Source organism: Podarcis pityusensis (genome assembly GCF_964106645.2).
Source record: "Podarcis pityusensis genome assembly, chromosome: 7".
Classification (NCBI taxonomy): Eukaryota; Metazoa; Chordata; class Lepidosauria; order Squamata; family Lacertidae; genus Podarcis; species Podarcis pityusensis.
In genome coordinates, this window is record NC_138031.1 from 60844350 (window position 1) to 60866085 (window position 21736).

At 42.7% G+C, this 21736-nt stretch overlaps 1 protein-coding gene and 1 long non-coding RNA gene across 4 annotated transcripts in view; one reads left to right on the forward strand and one right to left on the reverse strand.

The window, feature by feature from the left end:
* LOC308482323 overlaps nucleotides 1–21736 on the reverse strand; it is a 176466-nt gene that overhangs the window by 116232 nt on the left and 38498 nt on the right. The gene's annotated exons all lie outside the window — the stretch shown is intronic.
* Nucleotides 53–21353, forward strand: CD83 (CD83 molecule). 3 transcript variants are annotated; one of them, XM_081015317.1, is made up of 7 exons: nucleotides 53–274; nucleotides 5167–5309; nucleotides 6252–6370; nucleotides 11282–11412; nucleotides 18237–18453; nucleotides 18542–18639; nucleotides 20642–21353. In XM_081015317.1, exons 1-7 carry the CDS (start codon nucleotides 269–271, stop codon nucleotides 20726–20728), a joined length of 801 nt encoding a protein of 266 aa, XP_080871443.1. In that variant the 5' UTR covers nucleotides 53–268; the 3' UTR covers nucleotides 20729–21353. The 3 variants fall into 3 exon arrangements, with proteins under 3 accessions (XP_080871443.1, XP_080871442.1, XP_080871444.1); XM_081015316.1 differs by lacking the exon at nucleotides 53–274 and having other exon boundaries at nucleotides 4911–5309; XM_081015318.1 differs by lacking the exons at nucleotides 53–274; nucleotides 5167–5309; nucleotides 6252–6370 and adding an exon at nucleotides 11013–11143.

Genomic DNA, 21736 nt, shown 5'->3' on the forward strand with positions numbered 1-21736 from the left:
GTACACAAGCACCTCACGCGACCGTTTGAAACGCTCCTCCCCCCCAACGACTTTCCCTCCTGTACTTTGTCCAGCAGGTGCCGGGAAGCAGCCGCTTCATGAGGCAGAGGGTGGGGGGAAACGACCGCCCTCTCCCGCCACGCTCTCCAAACGCTTCCCAGTGATGGGGAAGAGAGAGGACTTGTCGTTCAACCCCAGAAGTATCGGCTTGTCGTTTCCCCGGCCCCAAAGGCTAGGCAAGGTCACATCTTGACAAGCAGTGTGAAAAATGAAGGTGACTGGAGGTGCCCTAAGGACCCAAACAGCCAATGCTGCGGAGTTCAGTTGTTTTCCTCGCCATGTGTTTGTGTTTAGCTTTATCTGTTGTTGTTGTTGTTGTTGTTGTTGTTTTGGTGCTCTCTATCTGATTACAACCCACAGCCAGAACGTCACTATGTAGAGCCATGATATACCTTACTTTGTTTTTTTGGAGGGGCACCCCACTTCTCACATAGGCTTCAAAGCGCCTTCCAATCAAACAATTCATCCTAATGTAAATGGCACCTTCTGCTGTAAAAGCTTCGAGGCACCTGGTTCTGCTTGCTTTCAATATATTCTTTTGGTTGGGTTCTCTCACCCCCGTTCAACCTACTCTGCTGTCGACTTCATGTGCTGATAACGGAGCGTCTCCAGATACTGCAATCCCAACCGTGCCAATTTCATCAGTTTATGCTTCTACTTAGTTCCTCAAGGGTTCCCACCCACTTTTTATTGTATTTATTTAATCTGCATACCGCCCTATACCGGCAAGTGTCACATACCCGCAGTTTTAACATATCTCAAGCAAGATCAGCAGCTATTAAAATCACATATATTTTAGGAGAGTGGACGAATCAATTCTTCCTCTCCCACCCCACCCCCTTTACTCTGCAGACCATGTAAGACCATGATAGGGAAGTATGTTCCCTGGCGCACAGGCACCAACTCCACGGGGCCGAGATACCTTCGGCCCCCGCAATAAAATTCAGTGCCCGTTGCGCCTCTCTTTGTGCTCTGCCCGGAGCAGCCAAGAGGTTCCTGCCGCTCGGCTCTGCAAGGGTTAACACAGCAGAAGAGTTGCCGTTCCTAGAGCGGAAGAGAAGGCTGCGAGAGAGGAGCTTCTCTGCTCATTCCCCCGGGGGAGATGCTTTCCTTGGCTGCGTCTGTCCTTCCTCGCAGAGGCGCTGGAGGTGGGGTGGGGGTAGGGACCTGCCTTAAGAAGCACCATGAGAGCTTAACTTTTTTTCCAAAGACACCCTAGCCCAGGCTCTTAACCACTAAATAGTTAAGCTCTGTATATGGTTTACTCTGCTAATTAATCCAGGATGTAACTCTTCTGGTTTCACACTCACAGCCACTAACTTGAATTACTGCACTCCACCCAGAAGTATTCCAGTATGCCAAGTGGTTACAGTATGTTAAAGTGCATACTACTCTATATTAAGGGACCTTAAGTGGGCACTCTGGATATTTTAGGAGGAAAAAGTGTCTTACCTGTCAAATTCACTGGGATGCACCAGGGGGCAAATTCTTCATCATCAGTCACTTCACTGTCAACCCTGTGCTATAGTATTTATTAAGGGATTCCCCGCCTCCCCTTCACAACCACCAACATTTTCTAGCAGCAGCTACTGATGAGTAAGCACTTTTATTTACATAAGCAAACAAATGAATCAGTTCCCTCCTCCTATGCTCCCTTTCCAAGCAGGTAGGTTCATTTACACACACACACACACACACACACACACACACACAAATTTTTGAGACTACAGGATGCCCATTCAAGAACATTTTATAAAGATCTCATAATGTGCTCCACTAATTTGTACAGGAGATCAGAGTCATATAAGGGCAATAAAAAGCCAGACATTTTCACTTCAAGTGTAACCCAAAGTGTCTCCTGAGTTATTTGTGCTTTTCCGTCAGGTATCTTCCTTTTACCTAATTTTATTGCTCTTTAGTTGCACGTGGAGTATATTTTTTCTTCTTCGGTCTTTAGTTTCCTCCTCACTGTTGCTTAATTTTATGCTGGCAGCTACATATCAGGATCTGGTCTGTTTGATTCCCTTCCCCCTTGCTTCTTCTCTCCAAAATGGAGGTTGATAATAATCCTTTGAGGAAGATTGATACCTCTCTCTCCTGCATCCTTTGCTTATATTGATGAACTGCTCTCTCAGCATTGTACTGATCAGAGTGGGAAGAAAAGGAACACACACACAACACAACTCTCAAGGTGCATTATAAATCTTAGCTGCTGCTGTCACTGAACTCAGTTACTGGTGGGGACTGTTAAGTAGGAGCATTTCAAGTCACTGCAGAGGAATTGATTCTTTGCCAAAAGCTGCTTGTGGACTGTAGATTATGCATTCCTTCAGTGCATGTGGCCAAAATAAGGAATGTTCCACATGCCCTCTAGACGGCAGCTGGCTTAGAACAAAACTTTTGGCATATTACAAGAGAAGGAACAGCCTGAAAGATACCTGTAAGTGGCAGTAGCCAGGGTGAGTAGGGGAGCTGCAGCGAGGAAGGCGATCCTACTCAATAAGGATACCTTACCAGCTGTCAGAATGGGAAGAAACTTATTATTCAACTAACTAAAGTCCGATCGTAATGAAAGGTGAACATATGGGCAAAGAGAGAGAGAATCTATGAGATTCCCTCTACTCAAAAAGGGAATTAGCAGAATGAATATAAGCTGCACCCGAATGTAAGCCACACCTTTAAAATCTGAGGGGGGGGGGAGGAAAAAGAAAAAGAAAAAACACCTGAATATAAGCTGCTCCATTCCTCACTGCTCCGGGGGGGGGGGGCGCACTGCGTTGCCAGCAGCCTTTCCCCTTTCTTGCTCACTCCCTGGCCTTGTGGGAGAGGCCGGGGAGCTACATACGGGGTGGGTGCCGCTTTGCCACACTCCTGGTACTGTTTGCCCATGCTCCTGGCTGAATACTGTAAGGTCGTGAATATAAGCCGCACTTTAACTTTTCACGGTCGGAATTTGGGGGGAAAGTGAAGCTTATATTAAGGCCAATACGGTACTAGAGGAAAAAACATAGAATGTTTATGCTGTGGGCACTTCCATATTTGACCCTACCCCATAATAGTGATGATTGTTATAATTAATTTCATTTCTATACCAGCCTGGAAAGGCAGAGGGAGAGCCAGGCCTGATCTCTGCTGGGATCCAAGGCTGTGGGAGAAGCAAGACCTTATTGGGGTGTTAATGCTGTGAACCCTTCCATTGCAGGCTCATGTTGCATATGTGTGTAAATAAACAATATACTGTAAAATAAGCTGCATTTAAGTAACATGTTAACGAAGTGCATATTCATTTAAATCAGGGGTCAGCAAAATTGTTTAGCCGCGGGCCTGTCCACCGTCCCCCAGACCTTGTGGTGGGCTGGAGAAGCGGCATGGGGGGAGAGCTGGAAGAAGAGGCAAGAGGGGGCAAGTAGTTCTCCTCTCCACCCTCCAGCCCCAGCTGCTGTGCTTACCTTCCCTGGGGCTCCCGCTGCCACCACCACCACTACCACCGCTGCTTCTTTTTGTGGGTAGGCAGAGTGAGCTCACAGGAGCACCAGGGTGGCAGCGGTGGAGGGGAAATGAGCAGCACGAAAGGGCTGGCTCCAGAGAGGGGCTGCTTAAAATGGCACTCATCGAGCTCAGCCCAGCCCCCTTCCTCCTCTAGGCAGGGCAGGCAAAAGCCAGGAGGAGGGAGGGAGGAGGTGTCGCTGTGGTGTGTGTGAGGGAGGGGGAAATGGAATGGTGCAGGGTGTAAATGGTGCAGCCCGAACAAACAGTATCCCCACACCGATCCACGGACGGTCCGTGGGCTGGATCCTGAAGGCAATTGGACCTGATCCAGCCTGCGGGCCTTAGTTTGCTGACCTCTCATTTAAATAGACAGCAGTATATTCAAGTAACCACATAAGCTTGTGTAACTACATTAATAAATAAACATTGATTTCTTTATCATATAAAGTAACTATATCTGGCTGGCTTATATCCCACAGTTACCAGTGATATTAAATGCTGGCTGCAGTACATTTTTAGAGAGAAAAAACAAAACACTGGAGGGTGGGAAGTTGAGTTTTCTTAATAAAATAAGTAAGGGGGAAAAAAACCCTCTCCTGCCACAAGGACTCAGCATGTTCAGTGCTCAAGGTCACAAAATGCTGACTCATTGTGTATGGTGTGTCTCTGTGTGTGTAAAAAAACCAGGAGGAAGAGGGAATGGATATCCTGAACAAGAGCAGTCTGCACTGCAATATTTTGTAGGTGCCACATGTGACATCTGTAAGGCAGTGAGGCTAGATACAAACTCAATAGGAGGCTCATTTGCATAAATTTCATTCCACAGAGGTCGAAATAGAGTCGAACTGTCTGCAAGCTGAGGACACTTCTGTCTGGCTAGATCTACTGAGAGGAAAGGCAATCTTGGAGTCTGCACTATTAAAAGCATTTTCTTTTCACACAAGACCCACAGTATTTGTCTGCGTATGTGATTGTTCTTAACAGTGTTAGAAAGCCGAAGAGAAGAAATGTAGGAAGATTACAAATTGGATAGTAAAGCAAGGCCCAGCTGCTTACCCATTTGGGATGTATTTGCCTTACATCTTTTCTTAGGGCTGCGCTCCCAGGGCTGCACATTGCCCAAACTGTGGATTATCAGCAAGCAAATAAGGGCATCAGAAGGGATTCTGATTGTCAGTGGCTGTGGGTTTTAATATGTAAATCATTTCCTAATTTATATTAGGCTACAGTAGTATCTTTTGACTACCGGTATCTATTTTGCTTTCAACATAAAATAGTAAATTGTTTCCCTTCTAGCTGTTCCCTGGTCCAAAAAAGGTTGTACAATAATTAACTGAAATCAGGTCAAATTTGTGGGGCAGATGGATTATAGTAGAACGATAGGTGGGTTCTTATGTATGCGTCTAGAAGACTTCTAGAATAAATGTGTTGGGGAAATTACTGTGGAATTCTCCTAGAAATTGGCTGTACCACAATGAATTATCCCAATTCAGCTGTTAGCAACTAGTCAGACATAACCAGTGGTGGCCCGTGATGCATATATCATCCCCATTCACCTCAAAAGACTCATCCTACCACTTCAAGAAGGGCCCTAATGGCATTGCAATGTATTTTCAGATCCACACTGGCAGCACAAGGGGAAGACTTCTAATGCATGCAGATTTCTCTTCCTGCACCTGGGCAAATGTGTTTATTTCTGGATGCTCTGTTCCTTTAAAGATAAGACTTAAACAGAAGCAATCAAGAGGCAGGAAGAAAAGGTACTTTTGGGGGAAAGTATTTTATCTGACCTCCAAAATTACTAAACAATCAATTTTTCCTAATTTGACACTTGCCTTAACTATCCTTAGATCTGAGTCCAGATTCTACCCTTAAATCTTGCCCACATCTACTGGTATTGTGTATTTAACTAACACCCCACCCCCCAAAAAAATCAGAATTCAGTGAGTAGTAACTAAGAAGCTGGACTATTTCAATTTTCTTTTCCTTCCTTCCTTTATTATTATTTTGGTATCATGACTTCTGGAAAATGCTGTGGTAAACTTTGGAGGTAGCACTGATGTTAAATAAAATTTTATGCATACACTTTGGGATCAAGAGACAGGCTGCATAATAATATAACTAGATTACCGGTGCCATGAGACATGCAGACAGGTTGAAATAATGTCACACCATTTTGATTATTTATGTAAATTGAATATTGAGCTATCTGTGCCATTCCCCAGAAGAATGGAAAGCTTTCACAGCCTATTACAACCTGCAGCTTAACTTCTCAGGAAGCTAAAGTCCTTGTCTAGGGTTGATACATCTTTTCTGTTGATTTGTGATTGAGATTTGAAATATGATTAGACTAGTTCTGCTTGCTGTATGAGAAATGCAAAACATTCCTTCTTTTTCTATGCTCTTACAAAAAACAAATTATTTTCTCAGCAGTGATGGAAGTAAAATTGGTTTGGAATATTCATAGCAAATATTTCCTGATAAATATTGCCCTCAATACTGATTTTATTTGCGTATTATTGATAATTGTTTTATATTGTTCTATGTATACTGCTTATATATTTTCAATTACACGGTTTACATTTTTTAAACAAGTAACATAAATGCCAAATGATCATCAACAAGTAGCTAAAACAAGTGAACTCCTGATGTTTACCCCATTATGTTGTATTCATGTTTAAAACGCTACCTGCTGTCATTAGATCTTTTCTTCACCTGACCATAAGAACAATCTTACTGGCTCAGATCAAAGACCCATCAGGACCTGAGCGTGACAGCATTCTCCCCATTTGTGATTCTCAGCAATTGGTATACAACAGAGGTAAACCATAGCATTATAGCCAAATACGATTCCATGCTTTTCTAATAATCCCTCGCATGGAACTGTTCTTTTCCACGGCTGAAACACTGGGTTGATGCTATTCACTACCACCACAAGGTCTCATTCCTGGTCAGGCACCAATTTATCAGTTTTCATTTTGTCTTTGCAACTCATAGGTTTGTAAAGAGTTATACACATCCTAAAAGCAGTAACTAAGGGACGCGGGTGGCGCTGTGGGTTAAACCACAGAGCCTAGGACTTGCCGATCCGAAGGTCGGCGGTTCAAATCCCCGTGAAGGGGTGAGCTCCCATTGCTCGGTCTCTGCTCCTGCCAACCTAGCAGTTTGAAAGCACGTCAAAGTGCAAGTAGATAAATAGGTACCGCTCCGGCAGGAAGGTAAACGGCGTTTCTGTGCGCTGCTCTGGTTCGCCAGAAGCGGCTTAGTCATGCCGACCACATGACCCGGAAGCTGTACGCCAGCTCCCTCGGCCAATAAAGCGAGATGAGCGCCACAACCCCAGAGTCCGCCACGACTGGACCTAATGGTCAGGGGTCCTTTTACCCTTACCTTTAAAAGCAGCAACCAGTTTTGTCTACATCAATATCAAGTTCTCTTTCTCATACATTCCCCTTTCAGTTAACCAGAGCTGGCTTTGAATTCCTGAAGATCTAAAGAGTTTATTTAAAATCAGGTCAGCCTGTTAAGGAACAAGTTGGCTTACAACAAAGCAATCCCTATACAAACAAAGCCTATTTAAGTTTCGCTGTCTAGACCAGCCTTTGATATCCTGGTGCCCTTCAGACAGCTCTGCTGGAGCTGATAGAAGTTATAGTCTGAAACATACTGAGGTTGTAATACGATACCCTGCTGCTATAATCCTATATATACTTGGGAATAAACCTTGTATATCTAAATGGGACTTCTTAGTAGACACACATTGGATTGCACTGTAACTGTGTTAAAATAAGGTAAAACCATGTGAAAATTCCCACCCTTATTCACAGCCCTATATGCACTCAAATATGCACAGAGATCTTTTCCATGAACAGGCAAAGGCATATACATACACACATATGTCCTTCCTCCATTGAACTGAATCAAACTCAAAGAACTGCAGATCCAAATTTACTGTTTATTCGAGTTCTTAGCATAATCACACATGTTAATCCTGCAGTACTTCTCATTTATATGCTAAATGTGGGGGAACTGCAGAGAAATATTAAACATGGTTCTGTTTTTACTGCCTTTGCAAACTATCAGAATCTACTGATATTTACCAGAAGCTTCTGGCATTGTTGCCAAGGATCCCCTGGATTTGAAGATGGGGTTTTTCTGAAAAGTTCTGTTAGCTCCAGCTTTTAAGACAGCTCTGTTGTATTATGGCAAAAGTATACAGTGTGCTGTTGCCATCTAGAGTTGGTTTAGGGTATTTAAAAAAAAAAAATCTTGATGCTAACTCCCCTATTTTTAAATATCTCAGCTAACATAGAATCATAGAGTTGGAAGTACCCCGAGGGTCATCTTTCCTATTAATTTAGACTAATATTATTAATTGGCATTTTATAATGGGAAAATGCTTTTGACTTTTGCCCAATACAGATTACAAAGCTGTTCTTTTAAAAACTAACAATACTACCAACACAAGGTATGAAGGCAGACACGAATTACAGTACAATTGCATCTTATGCACATTTAACTTGCACGATTTTAACCATATGCAGTTGAAGGTATGCTGGCTGAAATTGGGCAAGTTAAATCCAATCAAGGTGGAGAACTTAAAAGTTATTCCTGCACGGGGTCCACTTGGGTCCTTGTGAGCATCCCAGAGTGAAATTTGCTTGGCACATGGGCTTCAGAGAGTACGGTGGACTCTCTCTTCCCTCCTCTATGCTATTTTTGTGTATATGTTGAACCCGCGATGGGGTGAGCTCCCGTTGCTCAGTCCCTGCTTCTGCCCACCTAGCAGTTTGAAAGCATGTCAAGTAGATAAATAGGTCCTGCTCTGGCGGGAAGGTAAACGGCATTTCCGTGCGCTGCTCTGGTTCGCCAGAAGCAGCTTAGTCATGCTGGCCACATGACCCGGAAGCTGTACGCCGGCTCCCTCGGCCAGTAAAGTGAGATGAGCGCCACAACCCCAGAGTCGGCCACGACTGGACCTAATGGTCAGGGGTACCTTTACCTTTACCTTTAGGAGCAGAACCCTTGCATCAGATGCCGTTGTGCTGTATTCAAATGATTACACCAGCAAGTCAAACCTCCTTGCCCAATTGTAGTTTGGATTAAGCTCTCTAACTACTTTACTCCAGTCCTGATCATATGCTTGGTTGGTTTTTTGTTTTTATTACAAAATGTGTTTATAGTACTCACTTCTTTATAAATTAAATGTTAATCCGCCCACACACAGTCTCTGTTTCCAAAACCACCTACGTAGTCAGCAGTCAGTGCTTCTCCTTTAAAACTCTCACATCACCCACTCATTTAAGCAGAATTTCGCTAACAGTGTCATTGGTTATAAACTGTAACTGTTGTTATTCACTGCTGTTGTTCAGTTATTCTGTCCAATGGATGGGTAACTCTGTCACTGTACTTACCAGTAGGTACATAGACCAAACTCAGTCACTGAAATATCCTGCACATTTTTACCATACCCTCCAACATCCTGGGAAGGCAAATCGGGACATGACCTCCCCGCCCCCACCATTCTTCCACCACTGCCACCCTGCACCATCCCTCTGCCACCTCACCCCCCCGCACTATCCCACCATTGGCTGCCCTTATGCACCACCATCGCTGCCTCCCCACACACCATCCTGTTGCCAGCTGCCCCTGCACGCTGCCGCTGCCTCCCCCTATACCAAAATAGTCCAAAATACATAGAAGGCATGTATTGGCTACCCCTGTCCCAGATCTTTTAAGTATGTCATATGGTCAGGTCCTTTGAGGGTTTGCTTTTTTAAAAAGCATTTAAACTGTGTTTTGAGTTTTTAATAGTTTCTGTAGTTTTCTATTGTATTTTAATTATTGTTCAGTGGTACCTTGGGTTACATACGCTTCAGGTTACATATGCTTCAGGTTACAGACTCCACTAACCCAAAAATAGTACCTTAGGTTAAGAACTTTGCTTTAGGATGAGAACAGAAATCGTGCTCCGGCGGCACGGCAGCAGCAGGAGGCCCCATTAGCTAAAGTGGTGCTTCAGGTTATGAATAGTTTCAGGTTAAGAATGGACCTCTGGAACGAATTAGGTACTTAACCCGAGGTACCGCTGTATTTGGTTTTTATTAAGTTGCCCAGAGACCTTATGTTACAGAGTATCTATATAAATGTAGAAAGAAGGAAAGAAAGAGAAAACTGACATTTAAGGAACATTTATAAAGCAACTCTTTCCACACCTAAAAGTAAGCTCTCTTGAGTTGATTGGGCTTATTCCCAAGTAGGTATAAGATTGCAGCTCTAGTATTCGACCACATATACATGCTATTAACTCAGTATATTTATAAGTCTCTAGCTATCCATTCCCCGTCTTATTTAAACTTCTATTTGCCCTTAAAGGTGAGATTGTAGCAAATAGTAAGCTAGAGGATGTTGGGAAGAAAACAGCATGAGCAAAGAGCTTGAACTGAATGCCACCCCAGCAGCTATTTCTAAATGAAAAACAAACTTAGTCTAGTCCTAGTCTTTGTAATTACTAACTCAATTAGGGATCAAAGCTGGCCTTGTTCTTGAAATAAGTGATTTTGGGCTATGGGAATCAGTAATCAATCATGCGTGTATGTACTTCTATCTGGAAAGTACAGTCTAAACATTACCCAGAGGGGAAAACCCACTTGTGGAAATTTTTCAGAGTTAGATGACCTCATCACATCAGCCAAATGACTTTCATTTCCCTTTTCTTGCATTGTTTGTTGCCCTGATGATATTTCATGCAAGAAGTGCTCCATTCATTCAAAGAGAATATATAGTGATTATACTTGCAATTGGTTTTGAGGAAAAACAGAAAGGCATCCAAAGAAGATTTTGAAGTGCAAATGCATTGGTGGATAGGGTTTTGCTATAATGACCTCATGTAGCGACAGTCCATGCTACAAAGACGTTTCTGCACAAGCAGTTTGAGTGTTTACAAAAAAAGGATTGAATCGTGACATGAAATGACAGAATAATAAAGACACACGCACAAAAATCTGTGTAAATTTTCTAACAATATAAGAGCGCAGATGATGAAACATCTCAAGGTCAAACTAGATATTTGTGTGGTGAATTGCAGCATGTGGAGTGGGGTTGTCAGGAGTGCAGGTGGCGAGGGGAGCTTTAAATCTCCCCTCCTCAAGCCGAGCCAGATTTAGGGCGGCGTGGCTGGTTTCCCCGCACTGGGTGCTGAGCCAAGAGGGCACTGCAGGGCGCCACGACTATGACGTAGTGCATGCACAAAATGGGAGGGGGGGAGGGGCTGAATTTTGGCCTCGCACAGGGTGCCGCTGAAATTTGAAATACCAGATCAAGCACTGTGGTTCCAATTACCCCAGTGGCCGAAACTAAGGGGAAAGCACATGGGACTTCCCCCTACAGCCAGAGACCTTCAAGACTTCCTTAGCTGGAGTGCGTGGGGGGGGGATCCCCAACCATCTGTTTCCTGAGTTAACTGCACATAGTTTTAGGCATAATCTCTTTCACTTCTTTTCACTTACCATCTCCTGAAAAGAGTAGATAGATCTCAGCTACTGTGTGCCCATGGCATCCATATATTGCTATCAGCTTGTCTTCCTAAGTCAAGGTAAATATATATATTATTTTTTCTAATTTTCGTCACCCCATGACTTCAGGGTCTGTTTTTCTTTCAAGATTCTGCTACAGCTGATCATCTGAGTGGCTTCTCCAGAAATAGCCTGTCTTTGTGTTTCCTTTCCTGTAGTCTGGCATGCGGTTCATGGGGTTGCTGATGCTGTGGAACAGGTTGTGGCAACGTGCGGTGAAGATGTGTCGCTCCCTTGTAAATCTTTTCAGGATATACAAGCCTCAAAAGGGGCAGTCTCCTGGTATAAGGTAAGTACCTGTTACTTTCATTCCCCTTTGATTTCTCATCTGTATCTGCATTTTATTTAATCCGTGTGGTTAAAAAACGTTGGTGGAGACATTTGTATGGATGTTGTGATATGTGAATCAGATCTATCATGAACATTATTCAGCTGTTTCTTTGAATTCGTGTGAGCTAAAAAGGAAGAGTGTGAGGAGTGGGCATGCAATCACTGCACCAACATCTCTGTTTAAGCTGGCTTGATTTCAAACTACTGCATTGAGAGGGAAGGTCTGAAGGGATATTTTCAGTATGTTTGGCTGAGCGTGCTTAGAATGCTTTTTCAGGGTTACCAGTTATGAGAATTCTTGGCATGTCAACCCAAACACACACAGAATCTCACTTCAGATCTTCCTCCTCAATGCGGGTAGGTTCAAGTCGTGTTGGTGTGCATGGGGACATTTGGAACAACAACAACAACAACAACAACAACAACAACAACAATAATAATAATAATAATATAATATTATACCCTGCCCATCTGGCTGGGTTTCCCCAGCCACTCTGGGCAGCTTCCAACAAAAGATAAAAAATATGTTAAAACATCAGTCATTTAAAAACTTCCCTAAACAGGGCTGCCTTCAGATGTCTTCTAAACATCAGATCGTTATTTCTTTGACATCTGATGGGAGGGCGTTCCACTGGGCGGGTGCCACTACCGAGAAAGACCTCTGCCTGGTTCCCTGTAACTTTGCTTCTCACAGTAGGGAACTGCCAGAAGGCCCTTGGAGCTACATCTTAGTGTCTGTGCTGAACAATGGGGGAGGAGACACTCCTTCAGGTATACAGTCATACCTCGGGTTGAAGTTGCTTCAGGTTGAGCGCTTTCAGGTTGCGCTCTGCAGAGACCCAGAAGTAACGGAACACATTACTTCTGGGTTTCGCCGCTCGCGCTTGCGAAGACGGCCAAAATGATGTCACGCACATGCGCGGAAGCGATGAATCGCGACCCGCGCATGCGCAGATGCACAGACACCGGTTGCGTTCACTTCAGGATGCGAACGGGGCTCTGGAACGGATCCCGTTCATATCCAGAGGTACCACATACTGGGCCAAGGCCATTTAGGGCTTTAAAGGTCAGCACCAACACTTTGAATTGTGCTCGGAAACGTACTGGGGTTGCATGTGTGCTCCTACACCCTCCCCAATTTTAGCACAAATGTGTTTGCTCCAAGTGCCTGAAGAAGGTCATGAATAACAGCAAAAATTATTGTGGAGGTTGGAAAATGTCTTGTTGCTAACTATAGCAATGATTTCCCAGTTCACATGTTGTCAGGGGCAGCCCATCCCGTTTCACCACTTGAGGTAAAATGGGAAGGTGCCACCTGCCACCCCCTCCCCCGAATCCTGGCTTACCAGGGTTGGTTGATGGGGGCTGGTGGTGCGATCTTACTGGAAGCTGCTGCCGCCACCACTTCCTGGGTGCAGTGGGTGTGGCACCCATGAGGGTACCGCCCAATGGGATTCTGTTACTGAGACAGCTCCCTCCGTCTACCTCGTGTTCTCGTTTGAGAACATATGAGTACAGAGTGCTGTAAAAGAAAACATTTAATGTAAATTGCTCTTGAGATTCTAACATTCTGGGCAGAGAAGGCCAAGTTCAAACATGTTAAACCATATTTTAGCATGAAAAAGCAGGAATGACTCTTGGGAAGCCTTGGGCTCATGCCCTCCCTCCACCCCTTCTCCTGTATGGCCAAAAGAATGTGACTGGAAATTTTTGCTTCCGCTTTTGCTTAACTCTGGGTAGTAGTGCCTTCCAGACCACAGTTACCACAGCGCCTTCAAACCACAGTTACCAAAGCTGGTTCCCTTTAAGTTCCCTTTAAGTTCCACCACAGTTATGGGCCTGGATGTAATGGTGAACTGTGCTTAAGTGAAATGGAAGCTGAAGCTTTCGAATTTCTGGCTGTGCCAGAGAGAAAAGAAATGGGCAGGGCAGGGCATGGCATGAGCCCTAGATTCACTGTGGCTTATTTCTGCTCATTTGTATACAACTTAACCACGGCGCTTAACTATAGTTTAGCATAACATGCAAAACCAGCCCACATGTCATTTCTGCATTTTGTAGTGTGCTGTAATACAGTAGCCACCAATTAAATCTTAAACAATTAATAGCAGTTGTAGAAGTTCAGAATCATTCAAGTTTCAGTGCTCTGCAATGCCTCTTCCTTTCTTTTGCATAACTGACATATATTATTATCACTGACAACATTTCGGACGAGCAGTGTGAAGATGACAGAGCACAGCTAGGCAACCGAATTGTAGAATTAATCACTTTAAAAAAAAATCTATTGAGGGCCTAATCAATAAACAGTATATAAAGCCCTCATGGGGCCAATTAAACAGTAATTCCAACAAATGGTATGACATTTTGGAATGTAAAGTTCAAACAGCTCTCAGGTTAGATCTTTAGTACAGGGTCATGTTGAACTGTGTAGTAAATGCAAACAATTAACCTCTGACTTCTGCTGCCCCAAAAATTATGATGAGGATAAGGATGTGACTGTGTAGTGTGCATTGCTGTTTTTGTGAAGAATTAATGATCAGATTATACAGCTAACAGGGGGTGATAAGCATCTTCAGGTCATCTTCCCACCCCCACCAGCTACTGAAATCAAGATTTCAATTCTTGTCTTGAAACTAAATTGAAAAATAATAACGAGATGCAAAGGAACGTAAATTCTACCATGTCTCTCTCATGTATAGTAAATCAGAATTGTGCATGCAACTGTATCTATGAAGGGCTTAGAAAAAGACAGTATATAACTATTTGTTTCACTTCACATTCTCATGCAACTCATCCAGGGTACATTCATACTTACAGTTCATTATTAGCATAAAACCCCCCCTAAAACCCCACATTCTGCAGCCAAATGATCTGAAATTCTGCACTGAAATCCTGTTATGTAAATAAAAACATTGCAAAAGCACAAGTCTAGGCAATTTTTATGTTGGCTTTGAAGAAAGGCAGTGTTTCGTTGTCATGCAATAAGGCTATTTGAAATTCAGTGTATATATTCATTGAATTTGCTATCAAATGGCTTGGCTTTTTTTTTTTTAACTTTCCAGCCCATTTCCCCAACTATAACAAAGTAAAGTGGTGCACTCATCCATTACATTGTGTTAGAATGGAGACTAGTATGTAGAAATTCATTCATTGCATGCCATTTCTTGTCAGCAGCATTTTTATTCTGTGTCACTATTGCCATTCATTTATTCTCAGTGCGGTTGTTTCAGCTGATGCCTAGAGGCTCATTCCACTTGGAAGTTGAGCTATGTTTTCAGCCTTTGCTGGGCTATAACTCAAAGCAGCATTTTGAAACTGCTTCTCCTATTTTTCCCCTTAAATGATCCATTTAGGATACAACCCCCAGAGATCCTGCCTCTAACTTTTGCAGCATACAAAATTTACTGGGGGAGGTTTTGTAAAAAAATTGTATGTTCTTCATTATTGATTTGTGGGTGCCATTCCTATTTTATATAGGCAAAGGGTTATCTGGGATTTCTTCCCTGACCACTAGAAATATTTCTGGACTGATCTATGCCTACAACTGAGGGAGGGGTAGTTGGCTCTTTAGTTCGTAATGTTGTGTAACGTACAGTGACTGAGTATGAAACGAGAGTGTCTGATAGGGAGGTGTGTTGCCATGGCCCTAATCTCCAGGCAGTGGCATCAGTGTCGTGGGCCAGGACAGTGTAAAGGCAGGGCATGGTGAGGTCAGGTTGGGGTGGTCAATTTAGTGCTGCCGCTGATGTGCCGGAAGCATCCCACCTGAACTGCCACACCTTTCCTGCACCTTTCTAGTCTGTGGCAGTGACATCGCTGCCAGGAAGCCAGGTCTGCAGCAGTGCCCCTCCCTGCCAGCTGCTCCTGGCATGGAGACACTGCATTTCATGCAGAGTTTAGCTTTTAATTATTATTTTTAAAACCCATGGTTGACTACAGTTTGCATTGTTCAAAAAGTAATAAAAACAACAACAACGACACCTCTCGATCCAGAAGCAGCTTGGTTTAATTCTCCTAAGAAATTTTAGGGTTTTAGTGTTGCAGTTCATTTACAAGCAATTAATGAAAGAATTTCCCTGCTAAACCCAAGTGAAGATGAATCTTTCTATCAAATCAGCAATTTGCCACTAGAGGTCTCCACAGGCAAAATGTTATTTCTCACGTGCTCATGAAGGAATTAGTGATGGGCAAACTAATTCCATTAGAAATTGTCATTAGCCGAGTTATGAATCTCATGTTACAAACTTAGATGAAAGCTATCCTTTATTTTGAGATTTTGAAATATCCATCATGTTGGTATTTTTTTGCGTGCACATTACCATATATATATATATATATATATATATATATATATATATATATATATATAAGCTCATGCATCACAACATTATGTGTCACTATGCATCCTTGCATGGTGGCTGTTTTCATGTGTGCTTTGTTTACTACAGTGGTACTTTGGTTCTCAAACCTAATCCGTTCCAGGAGTCCGTTCGGCTCCCGAAATTGTTCTAAAACCAAGGTGCAGATTCCGATTGGCTGCAGGAGGTTCCTGCACTCAAGCAGAAGCCGCGTCAGACATTCAGCTTCCGAAAAACGTTCACAAACCAGAACACTTAACTTTTGGGTTTGCAGCGTTCAGGAGCCAAAACGTATGAGTACCAAGGCATTTGAGAACCAAGGTACGACTGTGTAGTCAAACACCATGAAGGCAGAGAGAATTTGAGATGCAAGCTGAACAAGCATCAGAATGAGCAGAAGCATCAACAGACGCAATGCCTGTTTGTTACAGCAGGAGTCCTGTTTGTTGGCATCAATCTGTCTCAAGAGACACTGGAGTGCGCCTCCAGGGGTGAAGTCAATCTGCTGTGTTTGCAGCACCAAAGTCACTTCGCTAGGGCGCAAGCCTGGGCAGTGTGAATGGAGGTCCTGGGCTGCCCAGAATACAAGACCCCCTCTCAGCCTCGCTGATGTGCTCCAAAGGAAAGCAGAGCAATAGGTTTGGCACCAGCTTGGCTGCAGAAATTGCGGGAAAGAGGTGTGAAAGGCACTATCCAACCATCTTAGGGACTCTGCTCCTGATTTGTGTAATGTTTACTCCTTTGCCATTTCTTCTCCCGAAGATATTCCGCAAGGCAGTGGAAGTTTAGGACCAGAGTTTTCCTTCTCTTAGATGGGATACCTTCCCAGATTGATGAGCCCCATCTGCCTCGGAAGGGGTAGTACCTGTGGTGGGGGGCACGCTGTGCTCCTTCTGGGGTAGTTGTCCACCTGGGGTCTGTACCCTACACTAAGCTCTTACCTGTGACTTCCTAGAAGTTGCCAGGATGCGACAATGAGCACACCCTGGAAACGGAAGACTCCTGCTGCTGTTCCTATAAACCAGAGGTTGCTGGACTACAAGTCCCATCATACCTTACCATTAGCCATGCAGGCTGGGGGCTGATGGGAGTCAATCAACCTTCTGGAGGGCACCATTTTGGCTTCCCTGCTTTCTACATGCTTTAAGCAGAAACATTCCATGTGCAATGGGACTTTTTCAATTCTTTGGAAAGGAAAGGGTTACAGTAGCCAACGTCTGAGAATGCACAGAAACTGGCAGAATTTGAATGCTTAATCATGCTGGCTGCACAGGCAAATAAAACATAAATTTAACTTGAAATCAATCTTGGTTTGAATTATGAAGATACTAGATTTCACTGAAACAAAGCCAGGGCTTTTTATACAGTTGGGAAGTATGACTCTTGCAGGTTTGAATTATGAACAAACTAATTTTGAGTTTTGGCATTCATGAGAAGTTGTGTGTATAGCAAAGAAGAACATTGTGATTGAAATGTATCGTTATTCAAAAGGGCAGTAAGAGAGCTTATACAAACTGTAAAACATTTGCAAGAAATCAGAATGAGAACATTTAGACAGACATTTCAGCATTTAAATGTATAATGCATTTCTTCAATAAATTAGGGTGTATTGGGGATGAGTTTCCTGCCCCCTTTAGTCTAGATGTATCATCTACTTGAACAGTTCATATTGATAAGTGGAAATAAATGATCACTTCCCATCTTCTTTCCTCAACAAAATTAATATGAGCAGTTCTCTTAGACTGCTATACACCCAGTCATCTCATGGGAGCTAAGCAGTAGGCATCTTCATCATGGACAAGTAAACTTGCCCACTGGGCAAATGAGGTTTGTCTCAGCACCACTATGCTCAGAAATTTGATCACCAGTGTTTCTTAGCTTTCTGCTATTTCCAGTTGCGTGCTCCCATTCTACAGGAGTATTAGGTTGCTAGGCAACTGTAGGAGAAATTCCCTAACATCTAGAAGGAGGAGAGCAGGAACTCTCATATGCTCCTAGTAAGTCCCAAGGGAGTCAGTACTCCATGGCTTCCAAGTCTCTTTCCCAATGCCAAATGGGCACTTGTCCTAGAGATTCCTTGCATGACCCTTTCCTGCAAGCTCTTGTTTTCTGATGGGAGGAGCACGCGGAGGAAGGGATGGGGTGCAATTCTTTTGCTCTCCTATTAGTACCATAGTTGTCAGTGGAAATAAAAGAAGCACCAGTTTGTCACTGCTCTGCTCCTTCCAGGAAATAAAATGGACCTCTCCCTTTAAAAAAGTGATTCTGTCCTTCAGTTGCTCATGTTCTTCAACAGAACTGACCCTATAAAGCAGAACCATAAAAGTGTGACGTACTGCTACCCTGTATTTGCTTAGGACTGGTGTATATGTACATTCTGGTTGGTTGGCAGCATACTACCCACTCATATGTTGTTATTTTGCAGACTGATGAAATTGGTGAAGAATGGACAGATCTGCAATATAATACAGAACATGAATATTCAAGAGATCTTAACGACTCCTCAGAGGTCTCTAATAGCACCTGGCATTATCTGAAGATTAAAAATACTACAAGTCTTAGCAGTGGGACATATGCATGCATCATAAGATCACCAGGCAAAAAAGTTAACCAAACTAGTACAGTTACATTAAAAGTAACAGGTACAGTATGATGGACTGTTTTTTTAAACTTCTATTGCACACAAATCACTCAAGGTTCCATAAATTAACTATCTATTTTGCCTTCCAGACTGTCCTGAAGATGCAAAATTTCAAAAATACAGAACAGAACTTGTGATGTTGTGCTCTCTTGGGTTTTTCTACTTGCTGCTCATCTTCTTTGCTTGTGTAAGTACTTTCAGATTGTTTCCAACATCCCCATTGGGCCCCATTTCAGATGCAGTCATCAGCGTTGTCACGAGGGGAAGTGTGAGTGGGACTGTGTCATAAGAGCTTTGTGGTTTGCGTGCTGCAGTTTAGGGCTGCCCTCCAACATGCACAGGCCATGCTCTCCCACACACCCAACTCATAACAGTTTTATTCTTACTTGATGGGAAAATACAAGTACAAATATTATCATTGTGAATGCTGTGTGGATTATGGCTGTAATAGTGTCACAGGCACCTGCTGGATGGGGGCCAGTGTGTCACTGTGGCAACTAACACAGGTTCACCCTCTAACATCAAGTCAGGACAGATGTGCAGCTAGAGAGTAAAGAGAAGGTACAAGGCTGATGACTTGGAGCTAGACGAACAGTCAGTCAGTCAGTCAGTCCAGTAGGGAGAGGCTGTCTGAGCTGCAACCTTTACTCTGACAGAGAGGAACTAGACCAATCAGCAGCTCTGTAGGGCCAACCAGGATACGATTGGTTCCCTGTATCACCTGATGCCCTGGTTCCATACCCCTTGTTGCATTATATTCTGTTTATATTGGTAGATAATATTACACAAAAGAGAAATGACGAAGACAGTATCTTACTATCTTGGAACTACAGCTTTTCAGAACTCCACTTATAACCTATTATTCATTTATAAATTGATGATTTGTTACCTCTGAGCTGGGGCTCTCTACTAGTCAAAAATAAACTTGCTGTAAGGTTCATTAGAAAACAGTAATTTATACTGTATACAATACTTTTTCATTATCATGACCCCATTTTGAAGCCCTGGAGGGCTAATGCCAGTCACTTTAGACAATACTGAGTTAAATGGACCAATGGTTTGACTCAGAATAAGGTGGCTTCCTATGTTCACTGACATAAATGTTTTCTGGTGACTGTGGTGAGAAGATAATATAGTTTGGCTAAAAGATGCCTTTCATACACATTTGGAGGAACAGCTGAAGTTGTTTTTGCTTTGCTTTGGATAGTCACAAGACTTTGGAAGTAATTTGTGCTGAGGTTGACTTGATAAATCTTGAAGGAAGTTGCTAAATTGAAAACAGAGGAAGAAGCAGAAGATTGATCTCTTTGGCTCTCTATTGTGAAAATTGCTAAAATCAATAACAAGGCCTTGTTGTTTCTCCACATATAAAAATTATAAATTCGATTTGCTGTTGAAGCTTTGTGGGTATTTTGGTGTGCTGTTTTTTAAGCAGAACCTTATGCTGCAGATGACCATCTCAATGAAGAAATTAATGTGACATATTCCCTGCATGGGAAGAGAGGCTCACACACACTAAATCAGTTTTCATTAATGTTTAATATTGCCTAAATCTCAAAAAGGAAATGTTTTACTGTTTAATATACCCATTGCTATTTCTGTCTGTTGACCTTCCGATGAATTTAAAGGTACACGTGTTTATGGCGTAAATTGGAACTAGATATTGATACTGTTTCATAACTGAAGCAAGACTTTGAATCTCATATATCTGCAGTCACATTTCAGACACCCCTGTTGAAGGGGTTGCAATATATTTCAAATAAAAAAGAGGTAAGTGTTTGGGACAACTGGAAAAATAAAGGAATGAGAATCAAAAAGCAAGAATCTGATAAGGTTTATCAGTTTATGAATAGTGTGAAGGGCAAAGAAGAATCGCTTTATCCAACTCAGATCACTCATTACAACTGACTGACAGGACAAAGAAGAGGAAGTATGTGTTTATACAACACATAATTCGCTTTTGGAATTCGCTACCATAACAGATCACACTTCCACTCTTGAAGACTACTGTTCAGTGAAAATGAAATGAAACTGTTTTTTAAAAAATGCAAGTTTCAATGGGGGGAAATGAATGAAAAGGTATTCTGGGATTTTATTGCTAGATTCTTAACACTGTAAGACTATAGTTAAATATGCATTTTCCCTACAATTCTTATAAATGCTCATTTCAGCAATTCTTTCTTTCCTAGATATGCCTAAAGAAGGATGGATCTTCAGGTTATCAAAAGGCCAGAGAAAAACAAATAAACAGTTGTTACCTCGTCAGTACCTGTTGAAAGGATGGCTTCCAGTGCCCAATATAGAGCAGCACCTGCAAAGATAAACTTCTTCAAGGTTCTGTCCTGGCTGATTTTGTTGAGCGCACTGGGGGTTCGTCAACAGTCATTACTGCAAGACTATTGGGTGGTATGGACATTTAATGCACTGTTTCACCAGAGTATTCTGAATGTTTTTAAATTGCTCACTCCAGCTGGGGAAGTTTTCAGAGAACATAGTTTCATTCACTACAATATGAACTTTTAGCATCAGCCATACCATTGTCATGGAAGATTATAAGCCTAATATTGGCATCCTGTCTTGTTTATGTATCTTAATCTCTTTTGAGTCTTTGTTCTTAATATGCAAAAATGTGCTATGGACTAGGCTTGGCCCCTTAACCTGGCACATAAATTATTGATTGAACCAGCTCTTTCAATAGCCACAGCTATTGCAATATATATTTTAAGAGAATAATGCGTCTTCAAGTGATCGAACAGCCATATGAGAGGAAACATCACTGGAACCTCTGTCTCAAATGTAGAGCTGATAGTCTGCGTTTACATGTGTATCTACTGAAAATTATAGAGTGCACAGAAATGATTTCTTAGACGGATCTTCATTTAAAGAGAAGGTATCTGAGTATTACTATTTTTATTTTATTTATTACATTTGCATACTGCCCTTCATCTGAAGACCACAGGGTGGTTCAGAACATTAAAAAACACCAAAATACACAATAAAACAAAAGCAAACCAATAACCCCCCTACCACAAACACATTTAAAAGGCAACAGAACATTAATCAGGCAGAGGCCTGGTTATAGAGGAATGTTTTCACCTAAAGATATGTAATGAAGGCGCCAGGAGAGCCTCCCTGGGGAGAGCATTCCACAAACAGGGAGCCACTACAGAAAAGGCCTTTTCTTGTGTTGCCACCCTCCAGACCTCTTGTGGAGGAGGAATATGAAGAAGGGTCTCGGATGATGATTGTAGGGTCCATGGCAGTCATATGGGGAGAGGCGGTCC